Source organism: Schistocerca nitens, chromosome 5, assembly GCF_023898315.1.
Source record: "Schistocerca nitens isolate TAMUIC-IGC-003100 chromosome 5, iqSchNite1.1, whole genome shotgun sequence".
Classification (NCBI taxonomy): domain Eukaryota; kingdom Metazoa; phylum Arthropoda; class Insecta; order Orthoptera; family Acrididae; genus Schistocerca; species Schistocerca nitens.
The window spans coordinates 853,083,600-853,098,655 of record NC_064618.1 but is presented as its reverse complement, the minus strand read 5'-3'; the positions used below and the strand labels follow the sequence as shown (position 1 = coordinate 853,098,655).

The following is a 15,056-nucleotide window of genomic DNA, read 5'->3' as shown; positions in this document are numbered from 1 at the left end:
AGAAAAATAGATGCCATGCAGCAAAATCATCCGTCACCACCAAACCACCAAGGAGGACAGATGAGGCATCATGCACAGATCATCACAGGGTCATAGGAAGCATACGATCGGCTCGGAGCCACAGGTGAAAAACACAAGTACATGCAGGGGGTGATAAGGTGAGATCTATAATATGTTATATTTGCAGAGAACCAGGAGACACAATCCAACAGTGTAATGTCAAGAATAGGTCACCAAATACAAAAATTCGAAAGCTGGGAAACGAAGGGACGGCACGAGTATGCATTGGCTGTGTGCGAGTGGACATGGAAATCTCAAGTTTTATAGTAGATAGTGCCATTCAGGTTAGCATCATAAAGGAGTCAGCAGTGGATAGTACGATGGGCACTGACATCGATGAGAGACTAAAACTGTGAGGGATCACTGAAGAAGAAATAGAAACACGTGCAGCTGCAATGTTAACATTGAGAACAGATGCTGATGCATCTGTGGAGCACAGGTTCCATGTAGTAGGGAACGAGTTAGATATCCCATATGAAGGAATTTTAGGCAGAGACTTCTGCAAGAAGCAAAAAGTCATCATAGATTATGCAATGAAGATGTTATGAGTGAATGGCCAACCATTACAGTTATGAATGGAACACGAGCATAACTATTGAATCTTGTGGACTGGGAGACAGCCACAAAGAAATGAACACCATCCCACGAACTTGACGACAGGCAGCCTAGAGGAATGGATAGCAACAATGGTGGCATCAACTGGGACACAGGTAGAGCCAAAGACAGAACAGAGATATGAGAGAGACCTCCAGAAAGAGAACCAGGACACATCAGAAGCACAGAAGCACTGCAGCTAAAGGAAACATGAGAAAAAGTTGAGCAGCAGATGGAAAAGAAAGAGCACAAGTGATGTTATATGAACAGGCACACAAGAGGGTACGATTGCAGTGTCAGTGACTGTGTGGAGAGACACATGCTTCGTAAGTATTCTGAATACAACAGAAGAAGAAGTTATATTGAAGTGTCTTGAGGCAAAGATAGACACAGTACCTGCCACTAAAAATGGTGAGAAGAGCCACAAACATAGTACAGTCCCTGTGGACCAGGAGACTAAGTCACGGATTAGCAGGTTAAAGGAAGTGATTCACGTAGGTAATTTAAACGAAGATGAAAGCAGTTTGATTTTTGAGCTATGTATTGCATACCATGATGTATTTTACTTCCCTGGAGACAGATTAATGTACAAAAAGATGGTGAAGCATGAGATTAGGTTGAAACAGAGGTACATGGTAAAGTCATAAATATCCGGCTGTATCGGCTACTAGAGGCGCAAAAGGAGGCCCTGTCAAATGAGATTGATATAATGTTAAGGGAAGATATCATTATGGCAAGCATGAGTGGATTTAATTTCCCATTACTATTAATTTTGAAGAAGCTGAATGCTTCAGGGAAGCGAAAGTGGAAGGTAGTCACAGACTAACAAAGGTTGAATGACAAATGCATTAACACTGTATTTCAACTACCTGGATCGATGAGCTCTAGATAGATTAGGGAAGTCCAAATACTTCACCAAATTGGACTGTGCAAAGGGTTATCATCATATACTGTTGAAGGAAGATGAAAGGGGAAAACAGCCTTCTCCATTCCAGAAGAGACTGCCAATGGGAATAATAGATACTGGAGCCATTTTTCAGAGGCTGCTGAACACAGTACTAACTGGACGGCAAGGACACATGATGTTTGTATATTTAGATGATGTGGTCATGTTTGGATCTACATTGCAAGGGCATAATGCCAGACTTGGAGAAGAGTTTGAAAGGTACTGATTGCACACCTTAAAACTGTAGGTTGAGAAGTGTGAATTCCTCTAGGAGGAAGTAGCTTACTCAGGACACATACTTATGACAGAAGGATTAAAATAGACCATCAGAAAGTGCATACAATAATAGAATAACTGAGATCCAGTACTATTAAGTAATTAAAAAGTTTCCTAGGGATCATATCATTCTACAGATGTTTCATGAAGGACTTCAGCTGGATAGCCAAAACCACTACATGAATTGTTGAAGAAGGGAGATAACTATGAGTGGTCAACACAGCAGGAACCAGATTCCCAGGAATCAAAAGAGAAAATAATAAGCCTGCTGATCTTACAGTGTCCTAATTTCATGAAGCAATTCATAATCACCAAGGACAACTAGGAAAAGATTTACCAGTGACCTTCTCATCCAAAACACTGACCTGCACCAACAGAGGATATAGTACAACTGAGTAAGAACTTCTACCCATAGTGTGGGCAGTACGCCATTACTGACCTTATGTGTACAAAAGAAAATTTATCGTGCACACTGATCACAAACCATTCAAGTTCAAATGGTTCAAATGGCTCTGAGCACTATGGGACTCAACTGCTGTGGTCATCAGTCCCCTAGAACTTAGAACTACTTAAACCTAACTAACCTAAGGACATCACACACATCCATGCCCAAGGCAGGATTCTAACCTGCGACCGTAGCAGTCGCACGGTTCCGGACTGCGCGTCTAGAACCGCGAGACCACCGCGGCCGGCCCATTCAAGTGGTTGGTGCGTAAAAGTGATCCTTCATCAGGATTAACAAAATTCAGAATCAAACTCTCACAATACAACTTCAAGATTGCATACAAAAAGGGATCGCAAAACACAGTAGCAGATGGATTGTCACACATACCAAAAGATCATGCGGCAGTGTTGAACAGGCTGATGGGGAAGAGCAAGACGATTAGCGACCAGTGATAAGGGAGGAAGAGAAACGAGCTGTTCTGAAGCAGTTTCTTGATTCATCTATATGGGGACACCAAGGAAACAGCCGCACATATGACTGCATTAAACTGTACAGATCATGGAGGGATATGAAGAAAGACATAGAAGAGTACATTCGAAGTTGCAAGAGTTCTCAGCAGAACAAAGTTACACAAAATACAGTGAAGATGCCCTTAACGTACACCGAAATACTTACCCAGGTATTCGTTTCTTGTGAACGATGTGGTTGGACCACTTCAAATAACAGAGAAAGGGAACAGATACACAGTAAAATTCCTGGATGCCCTCACAAAATTTCTTGTAGCATAACCTATAGCCCAACAGGACGCCAATATGATAATGCGAGTCATAGTGGACAGAATAACCTGCAACTAAGCAATACCACCAGTACTACTGAGTGACCAAGGACCCAATTTCCTGAGTGACATTCTAAAAAGAGTATGTCATTTACTGAAGATTGAGAAGATTCAGTCTTGTGCATACCACCTACAGACAAAAGGTGATCGCAAAAGAACACATAGAAAATTAACAGAATAACTGCTGTCAATATGTGGGAATGAAGCATTCATCCCAACATTCCTAGACTGGGTTCAACCCACTCAAACTGTTTTTTGGTAGAGTATTCAACATTCCTGAGGTCCTACAATGGGATCCTGCCAAAAAGCAATACAGTCGTGACAACTATGTAACAGAATTAAAGAAAGCGATGTGTCAGATGCATCAGATGGCAAGACGTTTTAATAAGGAGTGTAAGGAAAGGAACCAGGAATATTATGCTAATATGCAAAATACCAAGGAATTTAAAGCTGGAGACAAAGTATTATTACACGATGAAAGCATGAGAAGAGAGAGGTCAAAGAAGTTAACAAGTCGATGGAGAAGGATGTGTGGACAAAATGTAGTACTGAAGTTAATGAATAAGAAATTCATAACTGTAAATCCAAACAGACTAACAGAGTTCTTCTAACTTTAGACATATGGGGCAGTGACGAAAACGTGTAGGGTGTTCTAAAATAGAAGGAGAGAATGGGTAAAAACTCTCATCATTGACACGCAAGTTGCCAAAGCGGTGTCAACTAAGAAGACTTGTAATATGGCGGCCGAACCCTGAAGGGGATATCCCGGCCAATAAATGCCATATGTTCATATATAAAAGCTGATGAAGAAAGATCTTGCATTCCCAGGGTGTCGGTGAGACAGACACTAAGATTGGTCCTTGGAGACATGCTGACCCCTGGTCACTTTGCCTCTATTAGCCTAACCTTGGTAGCAGTAGTGAAAGGAGGGACAAAACAGAGAAGGAAGATGACAGTAAGTAACTTCAAGTTGGATTGTAAATATCAAGAGAGTAAAGATAATCCCTTTCACTTCACAGATGCTGCTTGGAGCCCTTCTGATAGGTGGGTGGACAATGGTGACCTCAATCCAGTATAAGCCGGACGCTTACCAGATTTAGGAGTTCTGCACGTCCCCAGGAGTCTACTATGATGTGGAAGGGCAGGTATAGATCACCAGCATCACATGGAAAATTGTGAGCTACATAAATTTATGGAGGCTGGAGGAAAAAACTGATTAGACGATACACATGGCACAAGCCACGACAGAGCATCAAGACAAATGGACCTAGACAGCAGGGCTAGGCACTACATAAGGGCACTCTACAGAGAATGTGGTAGAATGGCAGAAAGACAGAGTACAAGAATCACAGGTTTTGATTAAGCAGCTGGCACATCATGAACGTCAATCTAAGCAAGGGTACACTAACTTTGTGGGAGATGTGAGCAAACTTTTATTTGGTACCTTAAACGAGTGATACAACGAGTACATTAAAACCAGAATAAAACAAGTGGAAAAGGAACAGAAGCAACTATTGCACTTAAGTCAGGAGGAAGTGACATTAGTAAAACCAGCAATAGCCAACTTCAGCAGCACGGAAGAAGATCGGCAGAAGAACTCCAATATCCTGTGAGCCAATATAGAGAAATTCTAGAAAAAAGTCTCCAAATTCTGGAATGAAACAAACCAGAGGATGCAGCACATTACCTCAGAGACAGTATCCAATGCGCAGATGGCACAGTTGGTCACAATGTTTCAAGAGTTAAGGGGAGAATGTGAATGGCTGTAGGCAACCATCAGGAATGTACTGATGGGGCTACTAACCCCACACATTGTTAATCTCATGCAGGTAATAGAACACCCTTGAATAATCAGGGACAACACCAGTGACAAGAAGTTTCCCCCAGACCTCAAAGAGGAGAATGGGTATGAATTCCTCCAAATAACAGAAACTGATGTAATCTTAACCTATGCACACCACCTCTTTTCTTATCTCATCTGGTAAGTCTCCCCTGACCCACAGTTCTGGGTAACTTTCCCAAAATCTACCCCTTTTCCTAGACCTCTCCAGTCCTTTTCCTTCAACCATATTCTTTCCCCTTCAACCCTTCGGTCTGAAGAAGGAGCCACTGGCTTCAAAAGTTTTCCTAATTATGACCTCCTTTTACGTGTGTGTTCTGCTACCACTTGGTAAGTATATTTTTTATCTATCCAGTGATATTATTTTGAAAAATGTCATTGTTTTCATTGTTATACTAGCATATGTATTGAAATTTCCCTTACTGGAGAACCAGGTCTTTAATTTATACAGGGTATTACACTTCCCATAAGAGGTAAGGAATGGTATGTATATCCAGCTCCTGATGTTGACTATTAGCTAACAGATGACTTGAAGCAGCTATACGCCAGGATAAGTTAGTCTGCACAGAAGTGGCACAAACCCAGAAGATACGCAAAAACACATTCACAATCAAAATGACAAGGGACAGCAACCCTTGTGTACTAGGTTGTTGAAACAACCAAAGAAGATTCCAAATAACTGTATCAAGAAACCTGTATCGATAATGAGCAGCATTTGGACCCCAGTAGGAGTGAATGAATGTATCCGTGTAACCCCAGAGAGGAAAGACCAACATTGTTATGTGGCAGTCATGAACCAATAAATGTAATTGTGAAGGGAACAGGAAAACTGACATTCCTAACAAAGTGTACAGGATACGATGATCAGACTATACTACATACACAGTAGATGATACAGACTGAACAAGTACTCTGGAAATACTACCCAATATTAAGATGACCATGAAAGATTTCCCATCTGGAATCAGAAGACAAAACAACAGTGAGGAAGACGATGAATGACAGTTCCCCATATCTACCAAACGTATGTCATTTGCAGGGTTCGAGCAGGCTCATGGGGAGAGGAGTTTACTAGTTATTTGGAGCTCCAGTGTTAGGCATGTCATGGAGTCCCTCAGGCAGATAGCATTTAGGGTCAGAAAGAAAGCCAATGTGCACTCCTGCCAGGGGGGGGGGGGGGGGGACTCATCTGAGATGTTGCCTTTGGCTATTGAGCAGGCAGGGTGCAGTCGTCTACATGTTGTGCCTCATGTCATCACCAATGATGGCTGTCGCATGGATTCTGTGATGATCTTAATTTTGTACAGGCGGCTGGAGGAGGTAGTGAAGACTGCTGGCCTCATATACAGAGTGCAAGTAGAGCTCACAATTTGCACCGTCATTCCTAGAGTTGATCAAGGTCCTTTGGTCTGTAGCCGAGTGGAGGGTCTCAACCAAAGGCTTCATTGACTCTGTGAGATGGTCTTGGGTGAACATTTCTAGATCTGCATCACCGTGTGGGGATTTGTAGGACTTCCCTTCATAGGTCAGGCGTGCACTTCACAAAAGAAGCAGCTACTCAGTAGCAGAGTACTAGTGGAGTGCACATGAGGGTTTTTTAAGCTACGCAGTAATTTGGAATAAAGTTCCTGAATTTACAGCACTCCAGGAAAGTTATTGCACTCAAATTATTCTATGGACTGAGAACTGGCTGAAACCCAAAGTGGAAAGCTCTGAGATATTTAGCGAGTCCTGGAATGTATATCGGAAAGACACATTAGAGGCCATAGGAGGGGGAGTGTTCATAGCAGTTGACAAAAATATTGTCTCTATTGAGGTCTAAGTTGAGTGTGACAGTGAAGTCATCTGGTTGCATATAACGGCTGCAGGTGAAACCAAGTTAATTGTTGGATGTTTTTATTGCCCACTCAATTCTGCTGTGACAGTTCTAGAGTCATTCAAAGAAAGTCTATGATCAATACCGTGGAAATACCTAGATCATGCAATACCGGTTGGAGGCGAGTTTAACCTGCCACGTATAGATTGGGATGTCTATGGATTCACTGCTGGGGATACAGACAGACAGTCATGTGAAATATTTTTGAATACATTTTCTGAAAATTGTCCTGAGCAGCTAGCTCGGCAGTCCACATGCAATGGAAGTATCTTAGACCTTGTAGCTACAAATAGGCCAGATCTTATTGACAATGTCAGTATAGAAACAGGGATTAGTAATCATGATGTCATTACACAAATATGATAACAGATGTTCATAAATCAGTCAAAGAGGCTAGCAGAGTGTTTCTGCTAGATAGATCAAATAAGCAGTTATTAATATCTCACTTAGTGAACTGGCATCACTTGGTTCCAGTAGCATGGATGCAGAGGAATTGTGGACAAAGTTTAAGCAGATTGTAAATCGTAGTCTGGAGAGTGATGTGCCTAGTAAGTGGATGAAGGATGGAAGAGGTACACCATGGTTTAGTAACAAAATTCAGTGGATGCTGAGAAAACAGAGGCTGTTGCACACTCGGTTCAAAAGGGAATGCATAAATGACAACAAGCGAAGGTTAGTGGAGATTCTTGAGTCTGTGAAAAGATCTACGTGCAGAGCACACCTTAGCAAAAGGTCTGGCAGAGAACCTGAGGAACTTCTGGTCGTATGCAAAATCACTATGCGGGTCTAAGGCTTCTATTCAGTCCCTTGTTGACCAGTCAGTAAGCTGTCCTTTACAGTGAGTGTTCATCAAACACAAGGGTATCATCAGGAGTGCTCCAGGAAAGTGTGGAAAGTGTGATAGAACTGCTGTTGTTCTCCACATACAGAGTTATTCTAAATGATGGACCCATTTTCAAAAATTCTTATGTTTTCAAGTACAACTCCAAAATGAACTAGCTTTATACCAATGAAAAGAGGAAGTTTCAAAGTTTTGGCAGGCAGCGACCAGTGGGCAGTGATGGTTTCAGAAGTGGCAGTAGGGCCATCATTCCGTTTCACTGTCAGTTGTGAATGAGATGGCAACTGTGGAGCACAAGGTTTTCTGTGTTCTTGAGTCTGCAAAAAGTGAGTCGCAAATTGCAGTGCAGCAGGTATTTTGTACCAAATTTGTTATTCAACCTCCACCCTATGTAAAGGAAACTGTTTACGGGCCGCCTCTACCAACCACACTGAATGATCTGTGGAAGTGGATAACTGCTGCCGTGCACTCAGTTACAGCAGATATGCTTTCGCATGTGTGAGACAAGTTTGGTTACCGCATCAGTATTTGGTGTGCAGCCAACAGTGGCCACATTGAACATTTATAACATTTTTAATTATTAAATAATTATTAAAAACTAATTAATTACAAATTATTAAATGTATTAAATTGATATGAAACATTACAAAAAAAGCTTTGAAACTTCCTCTTTTTATTGGTACAAAACTTGTTCAATTTGGATTTGTACTTGAATAAAAATGAAGTTTTGAAAATGTGTTCATCATTTAGAATAACCCTGTACATAAATGAACTGGCTGACAGGGTGGGCAGCAATCTGTGGTTTTTTGCTGGTGATGCCATGGTGTATGGTAAGGTGTCAAAGTTGAGTGACTGTAGGAGGATAAAAGACAAAATTTCCAGTTGGTGTGATTGGCAGCTAGCCTTAAATTTGAAAAAAATGTAAGTTAATGCAGATGAGTAGGAAGACCAGACCTATGATGTTCGGATTCAGTATTAATAGCACCCTGCTTAACACAATCAAGTCATTTAAATATCTGGGCATAATGTTGCAAAGTGATATGAGGTGGAAAAAGCATGTGAGAACTGTGGTAGGGAAGGTGAATGGTTGATTTCGATTTATTGGTAGAATTTTAAGAAAGAATGGTTCACCTGTAAAGGAGACTGCCTATAGGATGCTGGTGCAACCTATTCTTGAGTGCTGCTCAATGTTTGGAATCCATACCAGGTCGGATTGAAGGAAGAGACTGAAGCAATTCAGAGGCGGGCTGCTAAATTTGTTATCAGTAGGTGTTATAGAGATGCTTCAGGAACTCAAATGGAAATTCCTGGAGGGAAGGCTACATTCTTTTCGAGAAACACTATTGAGAAAATTTAGAGAACTGGCATTTGAAGCTGGCTGCTGAACAATTCTACTGCCGGCAACATACATTGCGTGTAAGGACCATGAAGATAAGATACGACAAATTAGGGCTCTTACAGAGGCACACAGACAGTCATTTTTCCCTTGATCTGTTTGTGAGTGGAACAGGAAAGGAAATAAGAAGTAGTGGTACAGGGTACCCACCACCATGCACCGTATGGTGGCTTGTTGAGTATCTATGTAGACGTAGACCTAAAAGCAGTCAGGCAGCATATGGACAAATTAGAAAATATGTTCTCATCTATGCATCAGCAACAACTGCCACTCTCATAGATCTGTTCAAATCTAGATTTTCACAAAGCTGATAATTTAGCAAAAGTGTGAAGTTAAAGTATGGCTGTGGAATGTCTTGTGTGTACTGAGGGAAGTGATGAGACCAAGATTATTTCTCCGATGGTCCATAATGGAGGATTCACAGATAGATAATACATAACAGTATTATGAAAAGGATAGTTGTTACTCAACATATAGCGGAGATGTTGAATCGCAGACAGGTACACCAATTATGCTGTTGGAAAGTGAGTTTTTTGGCCAACAAGGCCTTTGACGAACACAAACAAAACAAAACAAAACACACACACACACACACACACACACACACACACACACACACACCTGACCACAGTCTCTGGAAGCTGGAGCCAGTGCTTTCCCACAGTCTTTTTTGTTGTGACTATCTGCAGCTCAGCACCTCTGCTATATGGTGAGTAGCAACTATCCTCCTCATAACATTATTACACTCCATCCTGGATTTTCCATTGTTTGATAGATAATACATAAATATTTGTATTTTCCTTGGCACCAATTTCATATAACTGCAATGTGGACTCTCTTATAATTTTTGCAATGAGATTACTGTTATCTCACATTATATATAAGAAAGTTGTAAGAAGCAACAAAGGAAATACTGGGAGAAAGGAATTCTGGATACATGACGGGAATATTTTGAGCAGTTGCTCAATGCTGAAGATCCTGAAAAGTTTTCCCAGAAGGAATAATTGCAGAAGGTGTAGAGGAAGAAGAAATTGAAGTAACTCAAAAGGATGTAGATAGAGCAATTAAGAAACTGAAGACGGATATGTTAAAGGCAGGAGGTGAAACACTTCAGAAAGAGATGTATAACCTCATAAGTGAAGTACGGAGAAAGGAGGACACCCCAAAAGAGCGGAAGTTGGCTACCATTATCCCACTGCACAAAAAGAACAAGGAAAGGGGCTGAAGTAAATATAGAGGTATTTCTCTACCAAGTGTACCATATAAAATGTTATCATTAATAATTCTTGAAATGCTGAAGCCTTTTGTTGAAGACATGTTGTAGAGGACCTGGCAGGTTTTAAGGCAGGAAGGTAACTATGTATCGAATTTTCACTATGAGGTAAATCTGGGAGAAGTGCTGGGAATTCAACCATCTGTTCCTGGTAAACATTTGTAGGTTTCTCAAAGGCATATGATAGTATACACAGGATAAGCATGTACAGCATCCTATGGGTGCTTGGCATATCAAGGAATGTAATTAATTTGGTGAAGGTGTAAACAGAAGAGACAAAAGGCAATGTGAAATACCAGGGGGAGCTATCCAAGGAATTCAGCGACAGAACAGGTGTGAGACAAGGTGATGCCATTTCACCATTACTTTTTAATTTGGTCCTGGAGACAATAATTCAGGAAATGAAAAGGGAAGGTAAAGGGGTGGAACTAAATTGAAGAAAACAGATATTTGGATATGCAGACGACATTGCAGCCATAATGGAGTCAGTGGAAAAGGTGGCAGAAACTGTAGAGGACTTAACGAGAATGCCAGTAAGTTGTACTGAGAATAATATGGGAGAAAACTGAAATGATAGAAGTATCCACGGAAGCCCCTAATAATGTCCCTTTGAAGGTTGGAATAAAGAATATAACCAGAGTGGAAATTTTAAATACCTTGCCACCTGGTTCAACAGTCATAGTAACATGAAACAAGAAATTAATCATCTATTAATCAGTCTAAAACTTATTTCAGTCTGAAGCAGATAATGTCATCAAGAAATCTGTCAGTCAAGATCAGAATTAAAGCCAATAATGCAGTGATAGTACCAGCATTGTTATATGGGACTGAAATGTTAAGCACCACAAAAACGGATGCAGAGAACCTGGTCTCTGAATGGAAAATCTCAATAAAAACCTTTGGGCCAACCTGTGAAGAGAACACAAGGAGATATAGAGTGAACTGGGAACTGTATGGCCTAATGAAAATATTGAATGTTGTGCAGAAAATGAAGGCATGAAGAATAAGCCTGGCAGGGCACATTGTCAGGAGAGCAGAACGTGCCAGGCTAAAGCTGTGCCAATGGAAAAGTCTGATTGTACTCATCCAATTGGAGGATCAAGGGAGCAATGGGAGGATGAACTGCAGAGGGACTTTCAGCAGTTGGGCATCCATGAGAACTGGATCCAAAATGCACAAGATTGCCACATATGGAGGAACACTGTGAGGTCGGCACAAGGTCTTCGAGGTCTGTGATCACTGATAATGTATGTACATATGTATGTATACATAAAACTGATGAACTCTGTTGGGGCAGGAAAATACTGCTGCATAACTTTGATTTTTCATTTAGTAATTTTTTATTTGCTTGCAATATCAGTTTCTTTGTGATGTATAGTCTCTACTTCACAAGCAGTAGCTGGCATGATCCCTTTCGCAGTATCTTTCACTGACTAGGCACACTGCCTTAGGGAAACACAGTGATCACCTCATAATTTTTTCATTTTATATGTTTCAGCCTCAGGTTACACAAGTAGTGTCACTATCAGTTTTGACTTTTTACCAAGTCATCATAATCACACTGTAAGTGCCTCTCTTGGCTCCTTCATTTGACAAGTTACTACACACTATGTTACATTCATCTGCGGATAACTTGGTAAAATGTCAAAGTCAGTAATAATACCAGTTGTGTGACATGAGACTGAAAAAATTAAATAATTCTAAGTTAACAAAATATTACAGGTTGTCTTGCCTTGCTTTTACATGAACACTTTTCACTTCCTTTCACAGATAAGTTGGTACATTTAATCCACTGTTATTAATGAATATATTTGGGAACCTAAGGGAAAGATAATTATGATTGTGCATTAAATTTATAGCTTTGCTTACCATGTTTGCATGTGATTGCTTTGGCCTTGTTTCACTAGAATATTGATAGAGAAACTTGTTTATTTGTGAAGAAGCAAGACGGTCTCTTAATTCCAGTTCATTAATTAAAAGAACTTGGCGAGACGCTTCTGTGGTTGTATCAGGATACACCTCATGTTGAAAACGGACCTAAACAAAAAAACTAATGATAACAAAATTCAATACAGAACACAATAATAAAAAAACAGACATTAAAATATATTATTTGGTGCAAATTCATCAGTACCATCTGATATTAATCTGTAGAGATAATTCTACTTGCAACGGGATCCACAGCCATAGTAAACTTACTGCAGGAAATTAATTGCATACAATGGCTGGTTTTTTATATCCATTTCATATACTATGGCATTTCAGCTGTGTAGTCATTTTCAAACAAAATATGTTTTGGGTTACAGTCATATAATTTCAAGTGTCACGGCATAAAGTCAGCACTGCAAGGCCAGTTGGAAATGACAGAGAAGAGACGGCTGTGAGAAGAGGTCACCCAATCGCATGCTGACCCACTTCCCTCCAGGATGACAATGGGACAGCAGCGACCCCTAAGTGAAGAGGAAATAAGCGCCGCACCCAAATGGTGGCAGACACTTCATTAGCCGATGAATTGTAGCCTCTATTAGAAATATCTACAGAGCACAGATTTGTGTTTGTATATTCTGAAGAAGGCTGATCATTTTGTACGTCGCCCTTTGCTTGTGACACGGCTATCAAAATTAAGTATTTGTAATTGTGTTGTTTGTAATAAAACTCATTAATATGAGTTGTTTGATTGTTTGTCTAGCAAACTAAGTATGCAGGATTCCTAGACACATCATCATGTGTGGTACGTGGTCAGCTGGGCTTGAGAGCTGTAGCCATGACATCTGTTTCAGTACAAACAGAAGAACACAGTGCAGACTCGTGTGACTTCAGTACTCTCTCAGACAAGTAAATGTCTTAGCTGTGTACTACTGTTTTTACTTAAACAGATATCATGGCTACAGCTTTCAATAGCCACCCACACTGCACATGAAATTTATGACTGTAACCCAAAACGTGTCTTTAATGTGTTAAACATATTGCTTGAAAATAGTTGCACAGATAAAACACTGTAATATATGAATTAAAAATAAAGTGGATATAAAAATAGTCAATGCAAGAAACTAATTTCTTTTAAGATATAAAGGTAATGTTCATGGTAAGTATAACTACTTTCTTTAATTTATTGTTACACAGATAAAAACACAAATTTGAAGAACGGACAATAGGAAATTGTGATATTTACAAGTAATGTGAAAAGAATGACACATAACTACATGTGCAAAACACTTTACATTAAATAATAGTCCAAACAAAATACAAATTCAGGGTGTATCAAAAAGAATCATCTGATTTGGCATGTCTATACTTCTGAAACTAATGAATATATACAATGAATTTTGTTTTTTGACGAACGAGGAATTCAAAAAGTCCCCCCCCCCCCCCCATACGTATTCAACATGTCCCCCTGGAGATGCGCGGCATATGTCAATGTGGTATTCAAATTTTTCCCACACTGCAGCGATCATGTCTTGAGTTACAGCTTCCACAGCTGTTGTTATGCAATTTCTCAGTTCATTCATTGTTGTTGGGAATGGAGGCACATAAACAGAGTTTTTTTATTAACCCCCACAAGAAATAATCACATACAGTCAGGTCCGGTGACCTTGGAGGCCAGTAATGTAAGGCGGAATCATTTGGTCCTGTGCGACTGATCCATTGTTCGATAATCCTTTGATTTAAAAATTCCCGCACTTGCAGATGCCAGTGTGACAGTGCCCCATCCTGTTGGTAAATGAAGTGAATCTAAACAGTTACAACTGTGGGAAAAGAAAGTTCTTACGCATATCGAGATATGTGCTTCCTGTTTCCCATGAAACTGCACAGAACACATTAAATTCTGGAGAGTCCCACTCTTGTTGTACAGGTTCATGTGGTTGTTCTGTACCCCACTTTCTCATATTATGGTGGTTCACCTTTCCATTTACATGGAATGTTGCCTCATCACTAAACACTAATCATGGAAGAAAACTGCCATCCTCCATCTTGCCAAGAAATAAATTACAGAACTCCACATGCTGTTTTTTGTTGCCTTCAAGAGGAGCCTGCAACCTGCAGTGTGAAATGTAAATAGCAAAATGCTTTCTGTTGTCTGCAACACCATTTTTACCAGAACTGAAGTGGGCGCACACTGCTGAATTTTGTATGGTTTCATGTGTAAATGTCAACGCAACACATGCCAGACAGACATCGGGGGCATGTTGAGCTGCATGGCAGATGGATTTCTGCAGCCTCCTTGTGAAACTATGGTGGATACATTCGACGTCTGAGTTATACACTTGTAGTCGGCCCGGCGATTTGCCTTTACACAAACAATCTGTTTTTCGGAATTGTTCATGCTATTGTCTAAGGCTCTATACTGTAGGAGGATCCACACCATACCTTGTATGAAAGTCAAACTGAATAGTTATTAGCGACCCGCAATTCGCAAAATGTGAAACACAAGATGTTTTCTGTTGTCCCCAACACCATTTTCACTAGAACTGAAGTGGGTGCACACTGCTGCTACCTAGCAGGAACCATGTAAATCTCGAGAGTTTGCTCTTATTCACGCATATATCTCAGATAACATATTAGTTTTGATTTTTTTAAATCAGATGATTCTTTTTGATTTACCCTGTCCAACGAAACTCGTAAGCTACTCAAAAAGTCACAAGAAAGAACAATGCAAAATATATCTGGTGACAA

The 15,056-nt window shown here is 40.3% G+C and overlaps 1 protein-coding gene across 1 annotated transcript in view; it reads right to left on the bottom strand.

Moving 5' to 3' along the window:
• LOC126259239 (autophagy-related protein 2 homolog A) overlaps window positions 1-15,056 on the bottom strand; it is a 471,250-nt gene that overhangs the window by 156,493 nt on the left and 299,701 nt on the right. The window contains exon 29 of the mRNA XM_049955863.1: window positions 12,252-12,419. Within this exon, the coding sequence (XP_049811820.1) occupies window positions 12,252-12,419 (168 nt within the window). The remainder of the gene's footprint in view (window positions 1-12,251; window positions 12,420-15,056) is intronic.